Below are 12,877 nucleotides of genomic sequence, written 5' to 3' on the forward strand. Positions count from 1 at the left end.
TCTCTCTCTCTCTCTCTCTCTCTCTCTCCCTCTCTCTCTCTCTCTCTCTCAGCTTCTTCTCCTTTGCTCTTTTTTTCCCAACCTCCTCTCTCGTGCTCTCTCTCTCTCTCCCCCCTTCACTCACACAATTTTCTCCCACAGACGCCCTCCCTTCCCTCCCTCACACTCTTTCTCTCTCTCTCTCTCTCTCTCTCTCTCTTTTTCTGGAGGAGGAACACAGGGAGTCCAGGTTCCGCCACAGTTCAGCTCAGAGCACACGAGGCTCCATCACTCAGCCTTTTCTCTCCAGCACCATCTCTCTCTCTCTCTAACCGGATAACTGGAACTCATGGAAAATTCATGAGCGCAGCTGAGCGTGATGGAAAACGCTGACCAGGTAAAGTTACACGGCTTTATCCCTTCTTCAGGATATCACATCACCTTTACCAACAAACTCACCCTGAGAGCAGCTCCGCGATCTGGCGTCTTCTAACGGTTACTAGCCGGAGCTCAGGAACCCGGTTCCGCGTGTCAGCAGACAGGCTGGAGGCGTCGTTTGCTTGTGTTTTTGTCTGTTTTTTCATGAAAAAGAGTTTCATTCAAGTTTAAGAAAGGAAACGTGAAGTCGTCATGTAGCCAAAAGCAGCATAGCATGACTGAGCGCTCGCAGAATCGCTGAAAGGTTCCCTTTGGTTAAAAAAAGGACGTGTAAAACTGGACTAGAGCGATTAAACGCCGAAGTCCAGGTCCAGAGAGTTTTCTAAAGTGAGCACAAGCATTTAAAGACTAAAGTAACGTTAGCGCCCAGTGTTCAGACTGGAGTGCGTCCCAAATCTCGACTGTGTACACTAAGTAGGGCTCCAGACAAAAATCAAATCTCAGAATGTATATAATACACTGGCGTTCAAAAGTTTGGAATCACTTGTCATATTAATAAGTGAATGTAATAATTCAATCTTGTTCAGTTTTAACTTACACCGTGCAGACTGAAATAAGCCATAGACACTAGAATAAATCTCAAGATATTCAGTATTTCAAGTTTTTTGGGAAGACTAACATGGTGTTAAATGGTAATTCAGTTTTCTTTATGTGCAGTTGTTTCTTGGTGCCTGAAATTTGATCACCACGTTTTGATAGTCATTTTTTTAATGTAGCACTGTTGGTACTTTTTACTCTGTTCCAACTGACCAGATATCTGTAAAAAGAAATATTGTGATATATCGTGTAGCATGAAATTTTTTGCTTTTGAATGTTTTTTGCAATATCGCCTTCCTCCAATTGCATTCCTAAAATTTTGAGTTGTCATTCCAAACACTAGGGTATATCACCAAACTGCAGAGGACAGTACAGTACAGTACCATACACATTTACTCAGAATCCAAACACTGGACTGCAGGTGATCCCATAGTAGTAGTTACTTACACAGTAACACAACATTTAATAGCACAACATGTGATTATTATGCTCTGTTTACGACATGAACTGCATCATAGCATATTAAGATAAAGAGATTTTTAATATAGTGACAGAACACAAGATGCCCATAGCTGCATCACATGTGATTATTCGCCTGTACTTTGTTTCTGTTTGATGTAAACCCATCAAAACGTTAAAATACTGCATGCTTGTAGTTCGATTGTCATGAAGAGTTTGGGTGTTGTATGAGGATTTGTATTTAAGTCCAAATCAATTATTTAAAATGGTACAGATGTTCAAAGGAGTGTATTTTTTCTTTATCGATCATACTCTGTTCTGTTTTCAGTGTAGGTGCACAGACGTTAACCGTTGAAAGTCTGAGGACCACCCTGTGGTTCATGCCTCAACAACCTGTTAAAATCAACTCTGCGATGCCAGAGGAGCTCCTTAAAGACACCATGACAGTTCCCACAGCCCCTGAGAGGTCACTCACAGACAAAACCAACAACAATGACCCGCTGGTCAGCGCAGTCACCATCCCACTGGTCACAGAGGGCCAGCTTACGGCAGCCACGGGTGGGGCAGAGCTTTCCTGCTACCGGTCAGTAACTCCTCTAAACCTTTGACTATCTACTGAAAGTGAGTTTAAAGTTCCTGGCTAGCTACATTAACATACAGTATGCATGTAAAAGTCTGGGTGCCCCTGGTTAAGTTACGTTCCAGTAACCTCTGCATACATTTTTATTTTAATGTATAATTACTGTTGATAATTACTGTCAGCTTTGGCTTGTGCAGAAGTTATGTTACTTTATTATGATATAAGCAGTTTAGCACACCTGGTTCAGCTAATCAGGGACTTCTAAGGGCAGTAATTAGTATGATCATGTGATCATGTACAGTGCATTAACTTCGTAGCTGAAGTCTGCAGGAAGGTAGGTCGCCAAGAGCAGGGTTGGTGACCACTGTTCTGGACTCTCCCTTCAATCAAATACAGCTATGGCACGCAAATCAAATGTTTCTGGTTGTTTGTAGTTGTTTGGTCAGCATGCTCTGGACTTTAGAAGATGCAGTGCTGAGCAATAACAAAAGCATGCTGTAATTTTGCACTTGTACTTGTTATTTGTAGCTTATTAAACCAAGTCGTTACCACATCTGTTAGATATTTTATTGTGATTTGAATTTGATGAAAGGTTATTGTTTTTTTATGTTTTGCAGGAAGACAAAAAACAATTATTTGACACCAAAGCAAATGGTGAAAGTCAGAAATGCATTAACCTGTTGATTTGAGTAGACATATAATTCAGTGTGTGCAGAACTGTGCGAAAGTCAAAGATCACCCTTTATTCATTTTATTTCCAGTCAAAATGGCCATTAATTCCAAGTTAATTCATTTTTTCAGGAGGTGTTTCTGAAGAGACTGCATACAATCCATACATATAATCCAAAACTCAAAGATAGAGAGAAAATTGGACTGCTAACAAGCATGCAAGACCTGTGAGAGCACCAGAACTGCCCCATCAGATGAACAGTACTTAAAGCTTTCAATTTTGAGAGAGGAGAAAATAATCAAGCTCCACTCTCATTTCAGATCTGAAAAAATCCAATGGTGTTTCTGTCAGTCCTTCCACTGTGAGGACAACACTCAACACTATGAGTATGAAAAGATGTGTAGGTGTCAAGAATCTTTTACTCTGAAATGTAAAATAGAGGAAAAGATGTCTAGATGTCTAAATTGGACATCTGTGATGTAAAATTCATGGGCTGGTGCATCTAAATTTGTGAGTGAGGTTATGTGGATTGTAAGAAGCAGAAAAACATCTTCTATGACTACATTTATGAGGTGTTTTGACTGGAAATTAGTGATGTCTGACGTTTGCACAATTATGCAACATAATTACATTTATAGCAAAACAGTAGTAATAACTCTGCTCTTCTAAAGCCCACTTGAGCTGGATTAGTTTTCTAGAGGAGGTCTTTAAAGTAATTTGTGCATAATCTAGGGATAAAGTAAAATGTAATTTCCCCAAATTACCCTAAATATCCCAGATTGAAACAACACTGCATGGACATTTACCTCTGGATTTGCCACCAAATGTAAAGCCCAAAGTGCAACAATGGACACCCATTATAAATGAAGTATATAAAGTAAATTAAGTTTGAAATGATGGTGCATAATCGTGGTGTATGCTTTTGATGAATGCTAGAAGTGCCATGACAGGGAAACTTAGAAAGTGACACCCAACAAGAAAGAAAATACTTTGCCTTGTAAGAGGTACTTTATTTCATTTTCTATCTCCTTGTCACTCGGACATCACCAGAAATCTTGTGGGTTTTAGTAGCTTTGTCATAAACTTGAGGATTAATGAATTGGGTCAAAGCAAGCTCCAAGTTTACAATGTGAAGAACAAAATGAAAAAAGGAGAAAAGGCAGCCACCATTTTCTATTTTGCAGTTTTGTTATGACATTACTGCAATGTTGATTTGACCGATTTGAAGTTCAGCAAATTATAGAAAGTATTAACTTCAGAACTTTTACTGAGCAGACTTCTTAAAACTAAAGACATTGCAGATTCATGCTGGATTAAAATCACAGATCTCATCATTCAGATTACAGCCCCTCCCCAGGTAAAACTAATCCAGCTCAAATAAGGCTTGTAGAGTTGAAGTGTATAAATACCAGGACCAGAGTTGAGAATCACTGCCACATACTAAATATGTTGACGAACTTCATGCACAGTGAAAACTGCTTCTGCTTCAGGTGCACGGTGCCTTTCGGCCTGGTGGTCCTCATCACTGGCATTGTGGTGACGGCTGTGGCCTACAGCTTCAACTCCCATGGCTCCACCATCTCCTACTTTGGCCTGGTGTTGCTGTCGTCTGGCCTCGCTCTGCTGGGCCTCAGCGCTGTCTGTTGGAAGGTCCGGCTGGAGAGGAAGAAGGAGAGACGGAGGGAAAGCCAGACAGTGCTGGTGACCAACCACAGGAATATCTTCGCCTGACTTGGCCGTTTGAGACTTTGGATTTTTCCAAAGACTCCTTTCTTTTTCACGTCACTTCTATTGCATAAGCAAGTGAGTGCGGAGAACTTCGCTCGGGGAGTTGTGCCTTGCTTGACCTGTGACCTGCAAGAAAAACCAGGCTGTTATTCACTTCTCCTTACATGCAAGTGCTTTAGCTTCATCACAGTGAGAGCAGCTGCACATAGTGGTTTTACTCTCTTGAACCTGGAGACTGGCTGACAAGCAAGCTCAACCTTTAACCTACATTAGGAAAAACATGCTGCCCGATCTTAGCTGCAGCTGTACATAGTGGAGAAAAGAAGCCAACCTGGAGACAAGCAAGGCTTAAGGTGGATCCCACAGCCTGTTTACTGATACAGATCAAAAACATTACACATGTACTAAGAAAAACATGGTTAGTCACTCCTTGAAGGCTATCTGGGAGAGCAAAAGTTCTTCTGCTTCATCACCGTGACTGCAGCTGCACATAAGAGAGAAGCCTGTGTAATGACAAAGAGTGTTACACATGGGGTTTAGCCGTAGGAGTATGTTTCATGACAGAAAATAGGCCTACCCATGCTTTGCCACTACTGTGATCTTTCATAGGCACGGTTGCGAAGTTGGACAAATTTCACGGGACATTGGCAAAAATTCAGCCTAAGGAGAAACTGTAGCACACAACTAAGGCTGAGCAGAAGGTTAAGTATCTTCAGCTGTTTAACTGTGTTCACATAAATTCCATAATGCTTTTCAGAGCATGCAATGGACACCATCAGGACATAAAGAACATTGACCAACTGAATGTTTCATTGAGAAAAAAAAAACATAATTAGGCCGATGTAATTGGATTTAGTGAAGTATGTGAAAATCAACTTATGTTCCAACCTATTAAACTGAATAGCCTAATAATCTGATAACAATCATAGAAACTGTATATTGTGATGGTCATAATGTATCATGAAACTGTCTGGAAGTATTGTGCTTAAGCTGCTGAATTTTTCTAACGAAAAAGGTGAAAATGACCCACCAAAAAAGTTCGAATTTTTTTGACTTCACCACTTGAAAACATGACATTCCACTCGGTTTACAGAATACAGAAAAAACGAAAGAAGCAAAAAGGAAATACAGATACTAACCGTAGCCACAGTTTTGTACAATGAAGAAAGAATGGACAAACGACAAATCTAAAATACAAAGCATAACTATAATAATGAAATTCATTGCCTTGAATGACTAAGCCTTCTCTGTTGTTGAGGACATATTGTACAAATTGCCTGTGCTTCAGTTTCGGCAAACTATTGTGCACCGATATTTGTGATGTAATCTTTTTGCCATATAGCCCACCCCCACACGTCTCTACTGTAGCACGGCTGAAATTACTGAGATTTGCTAGGAAGATTTACCCTATTGCATGTGCCGTATGCGCCAGCATTATGGCGAAAAACAGAATGCACAGCAATATGTTGCCTCAAACTACATCAGTGAAGTTAACTCAGTTACAAAATGTTCCGGTGACGATTTAGGCCTAGTCCACATATATCCAGATATTTTCGAGGAGAGTTTTTTTTCTGTGTGATTTGGCCTCCTTTCCAGTTGAAAACTGTTTTGGTCACTAAAACGTTTTTATGAAAACACCTTCGAAGGTGATTTCTGAGAACACTTTTTCAGTGTTTTTGTGTGGATGGACAAAACAGCTTTTTGAAAAGACACCATGGCATCACTTGTGCGCGTCTGTAGCTGCTTTCCTTTATTAAGTATGCAGAACTTTGTCTGAAAAATGACCGATGAATTGGGTAGTTTCTGTATACGTGGGGCAGTTTGAATGTTTTGCACTCAGTTCCTTTAAATGGAGTGTCACCTTAATTGCAAATATTACAAAATACCTATGTGATTCTGAAGGATATGCGACTTGATCAGGAACTAAAGTTAAAATTGAAATTCTAACTCCATCGTGCTCGTCAGGACTTTGTGGATGTTTCAGAGATGGTGGTGTAGCCTTAGCAATCTAAACAAACATTTGGAAAGCAGGAGCTTTCTATCACTTTTTAAGCTTGTATTTTCTAGCAAAAGTCAGACTGTGAATCTGTGTGAAATATCAAATTTTGGAGGTCTCCTGCCTTGCAAGGTAAAGTTTACTGTGTTGATAACACACCGCTGTCACTTTTTTGGAAGATGTCTGCTTCAGCTATTGAGCTTTTGCGCAATGCACTTGCTCACAGTATAATTTTAGGACGGTGCTGGCTGGCATGCTTACGTGAGCACTGCTGGTGATTTTTTGAAAACGGAGAAGAAAACAACGTTTTTGAAAATATCCGGATATGTGTGGATGAGCCTTAATCACGGATGCTTGCTTAAGTCTTGCATAGGCCACGTGTACCTTGATCGCGTTTTACTGCAACCTTGTGACTTTTCACATGCTTACAAAGTAAATATCATTTAAAATTGTTAATGAAATCTGTATGCTAAAATTTCTCATTGGACTGCATAGAATTTCCCCCCCGGCATTCTCTAATGCTTATTGAATCTGGCAACAGTTGCTATGAAAGAATGCATTTGTGGGCGGAGCATGGTCCATTTCACAGTGCTTTGTCCTTATTCCACTGATAACAACATTAGCATGTGGCGGGAAAGAGGCCACTGGGTGGACACGCAGGCCGAGGCACTGATGGATGCAGTAGCTTGTGGGGAATAGGTGAAGGGGGTGTGAGGGGTTAAGGAGGTGAACAGGGCGTTTCTGGGGCTTTTGGAGACACATACAGCTGTTTCCAGATATTCTGGAGAAGCCTGAATAAATGGCCGGATCGCAGGATGCTGACCTTAACATGCTTCACCACAGCCCCGGCTTTGAAGAGAAGCGGCAGGATTTTTATTCCTTCCTTCCCTCCCTCCCTCTTTCTCTCTCTCTCCCTCTTTCGCGCACGCTCGATCGCTCTGTACTGTCAGGCAGATTGTTTGCATCTGGCTAGCTGGGAAGCGAGCCAAAGAGAAAGTTTTAGAATTAAGACGAATAACTGCTGTACAAACCCTGAGAGAGGAAGAACCCCATTAATCCACTGCTGCTTCCTATTCTCTCTCTCTTTCTGTCAAATTAATGGAAAGAAATTTGGGCTGATGCTGAGAGGAAATGGAAAAGGGGAGGGTGGACGAAGAAAGACGAAACAAAGAACAATGACTTAGTCCCAGCATCTTTCATGCAACTTCCTTTGAAGCGGACGTCTGTCTTACGTTCGAAGCATCCACCTCACCTGGAGACACGGTACTTAGGTTATATTAACATATGATTGTGTGTAGGCTTCACTCTGGACAGCTGGAGGACATCAGACTAATGTATTTGTCTTTTTTGCTGCCTTTACCATAATGACTTCCTACACTTTAGAATGATAACAAAGTGACCCAAGGCACAAATGTAGTGCCTTCCAGAGCAGTAGTAATTTATGTAGAATTGAGTATTAGCCATAGTTTGGCCAAAAATCGAATTATACACACCCACTTTACCCCAAATGTGGTTCATCAGACGAGACGTTTTTAGCGTCCTAAGTTTTCTTTCTTTAGTTTTACACTGGAGCTACTAAGCTAAGGTAACTGACAAGTAATGGAAGATCTTGGCCCAGCTAGCGTTGCACAAATTGTATTGTTAAGTAACGTCAAAGAGACTTGTTTTGAAAAACAGGGTAATTGGTAGATTTTCATGTTGGATGAGTGGCGGAGGTTGCCTGAAAAGCCAACAGAGCTAGCCAGTGTCACGTTAAATGCTGACGAGGAATACACAAAGTAAAGCTGGACAATGTGCCAACATGTTAGTAGTCAGAGAAATGTATTCTTACTGTTTCAATGCTGACGTCATCTAGTGTAGCAAGCCTAGCTAGTGATTCAGCCGCGCCAATCTGTGCTTTGTTGGGCTTCTCAATCATGAGTAGTGAAGTATAACATAATATACTCACAAACTTGAGCAAAACCATTGCATTTCACTGTATTGTTGTTAAGTATATTTTCCATATAAGTGTATCTTCTTGTGCTGAGATGTAATTAAAGAATAGTAAATAGTGATTTCAGTATTTGAAAATTCGCATCTCAATTGGTTAACAAAGTACTCGAGTACCCTTGCAAATCCCTGTAAAAATATGTCTTACAGTGTCAGAAACTACTTAAGCAAGTCTGTTTGAGATTGACTAACAGCTCGATACAGTTCAAAGCAAGTGTGTGCTGATTTAAGAACGCGGGTAGCACGATGCCAACTGGCGTAAATAAGCGTCCATTATTTGTTAGCTGTAATAGCTCTAGTGTAACACTAAAGACGCAGCAAATATGTACAGGCCACATATTACATAAGTGGGAAAACTGCATAAATTCGATTTTTTCACTCGGCTATTCGAATATAACAAATATGACATTGTTAAAATGAAGTAATAGTATTATAACACAGTAATTCTTTTTTCTTTCTTTGCACTTTGCTGTATGAAACAAACCACATCACAATGACTTGCAATACTGCTTCATCTTAAAAAGAAAGTTACAGGACCTGATTATCTTCTGAATAGCTGAAAAAGCAGAAAGGTTTTGTCAACCTTATTCCATTTCAGTGTTGTTTTATATTTATCTTAGTTATTTCCATTATTTGATTTCCTTATTGTGTTGTGTATCTGTGAAATGTGATAAGCTGTTGATAGAGACTGTTTTAATAAACTTTTCTAAAATCATTATTACATACTTCAAGGCCTTATTAATGTCATCAACTAATAGTATAATGGGAGAGTGGGGCACAAACTAATGGAAAATGTAACAGAGTCACAGAATTCACACATATTACTTTAAACACCCTCTTGCTGGGTGTAACATAGCATATAAACAGCTCTCAGCGAGAGCTAGGCAGGAAAAAGTACGGCCTCCACACGACGGGGTTAGTTTTGACCCCTTCGCAAGTAGCTCCAATGGACTTTCTTCAGCGGCCCGCCCAGAGTGAGCTCATCCAGCAAAAACATAGCTGCAGTTCTAGGATGTCATTATTATTCAGCATTGATGTACATGTTTAGCAGAACACTGAGAAATCAGCAGGCTTCATTGCATGCAAACAAGATTATGATAACAAAATCAAGATTACAAAACTAAAGCTAAATGTTTCCTACTTGCCTAACTTACCTGTTAGCTAGTTGTCCAGGGCGAGTGAACCATTACCCCTACATGATGCAAAGGATGTGAAAGTCAATTCTATACTATGTGACTTTTATACCACGTGCTTGACTTAGTTTGGGGAGCCACAGAGAGAGGTCAGAGTGGTCCCCTCCACCTATTCTGTCCCAGTGGCCAACTTCGGCCACCACTGATGTCGGCCCCTCTAATCTGCTTAGTTTGGATAAAAAATTTGTTTGAATTTGGCAGAAGCAAGAACCAAGTAGAAAGCCAGCCCTGCTGGAATTCAGAGTTGAACCATTTGATTAGTCACAGGTAAGTGATATCACACTGAGAATCATGTGGCCTAACTTTCCTAAACAGATTCTGACAGATTATTTATGTGATGAGATAATAATAATAATCAGTAATACCTATGTCTCCATGTTTGTGGCTGCAGTTTTTGAGTATATTCTGTATTTTGTGGGAAGACAAATCAGCAACGGTTTTGATGACTGGGTCGAACTAAAGCTCATTGTTTGGCAGCGTTGAAACTGAACATTCTAATCCATGGATGAATCCCACAGGAGGGGCTGTGCGTCCAGCCCCAGTTAATTCCATTGGTGGGACTGCACTTGCAAAAGGGTTAATAAGCTGCTACAACTAAGCTCCCTAAATACAGAGTGAGGGAAGTCCATATGTTCCCATATATAATTTAAAATATATTATTTTTTGGAAGGCTTTATTCACAGGTTCATCTGAATCATGCAGTAGAGCTGAGGCTGGCTTGCTGAAAACATCTAGGATCACTTACAGCTCAGTAGGTGGAAGATCATTTTTTATACAGCTCCTAAACTCTGGAATAGCATTCCATAGAATATTAGGAATGCAAGCTGTTCAAGTGTAGTGGGTAACACCTCTGCCTTCTATGCTGTAGACTGGGGTTCAATACCCACCTACACTGTGTCAATAAGAGTCCTTGGGCAAGACTCCTAACACTGCCTTGGCCTTCCTGTGTAAAATGATCAAATTGTAAGTTGCTCTGGATAAGAGCGTCAGCCAAATGCTGTAAATGTGGATTAAAAACATATTTGTTTAGGTTAACATAGTCAAAAGTTTGGGCATTTCTGGTTGATTTTCTAATTGAAAATGAATACACTTTTGCACACTTTAATGCAAAATTACTGTTTATTGGCTAATGTAACGGTTATGGTATGTTTTATATTTTATATATATTTTGTGTTTTTTCTGTTAAACTAAATAAAGCAAAAAAAAAAAAAAACATATACTACATACACACTATAATTAGCAATGTCATATTTAATATCATTCCCTCCAGAGCATTTGTGCTTATTTTTACTTTAACAACAAAACATGTAATTTGACTTGTTCAAAATTTTGCATATGAATATGTATAAAAACAAAAGCAAAATGTTTTTAAAAACGAAGCAAATTACAAAATGTGTTTGGATGTGCCTTGTTCTTCCCTACTGCTACTGCTACTAATAATATAAGAAGACGAAGAAGAAGAAGAAGAGAAATGTCTTGTTTGAGCTTTTATTTAAAAGATCATGAATGGAGTTCAGGAGGCAGGCCTGTGAAGGGGTGTGTCTGTTTCTTTCCTGTACTCAAGTAACACATCCTAGACAGCTGACCCGTGTGTGTTTGAATAATGAGCTCTATTCCTCACATACACTGGTGCATTAACAATATGATGCTGGGTTTAAATGACACGGCTCAGAGGGCCTGGAAAAGCCTGGTATTGTGTTTTGTGGCCGAACCCGGAGTGCTCTTAGGTGAAGCGGCGTGATTTTAACTTTCAATGATGAATTGAAGGAAGTGTTCCTTTCTTTTCTGACGTACGAAAGTGTTTCCCAGTCTGCAGGTCCTCCTGGGTCCATTGTGTATGCTCTTGCTGGAGGCAGTTGGCTGTCTGACTGAGGCTGATTGTGTTTCTAGCTCTGGATTTGAAATGCAGGTTGTTTTTTTAAGGTTAGAGGACAAAAAAAACAAAAATCCCCTCTTCAGGGAATGAGCAACTGACAAACTGCAAGCTAGTTGACTGGGGCAAACGATGACAAAGAGTTCACATTATTTTATTATGTTTTTAACATGCTTAACTAAATTGGTATTAAATAAAATTTTTAATTTTATTAAGACTGTTAATGTGCTCTTCCAGGAACTTACAAGGATCAAGAGTGAAATTTAATTTAGAAAGTATTAAAAGCAGAGTAATACATTTTTAATTACATTTGTTTATCCTTATTTGAGAAAAGTGAAACTAAATGTTTTAAGTAATTCTATATTTTAAAAATCCAAAGAAAGTAGGATGTTTTATACGGCATTTCACAAACTTAGCTAAGTGTAAAAATTTGCTTAGAAGATTAGAAGAACTTTATTATTTAATTTTGTTTTCAATTTCATGAGATTCTACTTTGTAAAAAACAAGATATATGAAAATGTGACCAAATTTATTTTAAATGACATTTAAAAGAGTTCTAAAGCCAGCATGTCTGAGGTCCATTAACCTACCAACACAAGAGTAAAATTTAATATAGACAGTATTAAAAACTTAGACTGTGACATCATTAAACCTGTCTGTCCTAAGACTATCCAAATCATATTAGATCCAAACTGGCCATTAGTGATGGGCCAGTTTGCAGTGTGAAGTCCCTTTGCGCTGGACATGAGGGGGAGGGGTTTAAAATAACTTAGACGTGGAAGTGTATTTTTAGCTAGCATGCGCGTTGCTATGCGTCCCGCTGTCACCAGACACTACAACTAACTGCTTTGCTTGCGTCAGAGCAGCACCTACGACACACTTTGTCACATTTGATGGCTGACCTTTACCCCTCAGTGGGCCGGAGAGGGGTGCTGGGGGGTAGTTGTGTAGAAAAGCAGTAGACTGCAGGGTCATCATGATGCTTGATGAATAGATGAAACAATAATTTGTTAATTATTAATTAATTTAATTAATTACTTAATTAGATAATTAACTCCTTCAACTTTAAGGCTCTGAATGTGGGTTATCACTTCAGTTCCTCTCTTTCATAACTTCAGAACTTACACATTCATTTTGTTGAAGTTACTAAACAATTCATAGTAAATACTGAATAATGATGGTGTTTACGGAATTATTTATAACAGTTAGTGAATAATTCAGTATAATAGTAGCTACTGAGTCATTTTTAGTACTTACTAAATCATTTTTAGTACTTACTAAAAAATTTATAGTACTTCCCTAACAATTCATAGCAGATACTGAACAATTTATAGTGGTTACTGAATCAGTTATAGTAGATGCTGAATAATTCATAGCAGATACTGAATAATTTTTAGTACTTACTGAATAAATTATTGTAGTTCCCAAACTGAAT

At 39.2% G+C, this 12,877-nt stretch overlaps 1 protein-coding gene across 1 annotated transcript; it reads left to right on the forward strand.

Moving 5' to 3' along the window:
* Positions 1 to 122: 122 nt before the first annotated feature.
* Positions 123 to 9,094, forward strand: tmem100a (transmembrane protein 100a). Its single transcript, XM_017708110.2, has 3 exons — positions 123 to 376; positions 1,742 to 1,996; positions 4,154 to 9,094. Exons 2-3 carry the CDS (start codon positions 1,794 to 1,796, stop codon positions 4,392 to 4,394), a joined length of 444 nt encoding a protein of 147 aa, XP_017563599.1. The 5' UTR covers positions 123 to 376; positions 1,742 to 1,793; the 3' UTR covers positions 4,395 to 9,094.
* Positions 9,095 to 12,877: the final 3,783 nt, after the last annotated feature.

The sequence above is a fragment of the Pygocentrus nattereri genome, chromosome 1 (assembly GCF_015220715.1).
Source record: "Pygocentrus nattereri isolate fPygNat1 chromosome 1, fPygNat1.pri, whole genome shotgun sequence".
NCBI lineage: Eukaryota > Metazoa > Chordata > Actinopteri > Characiformes > Serrasalmidae > Pygocentrus > Pygocentrus nattereri.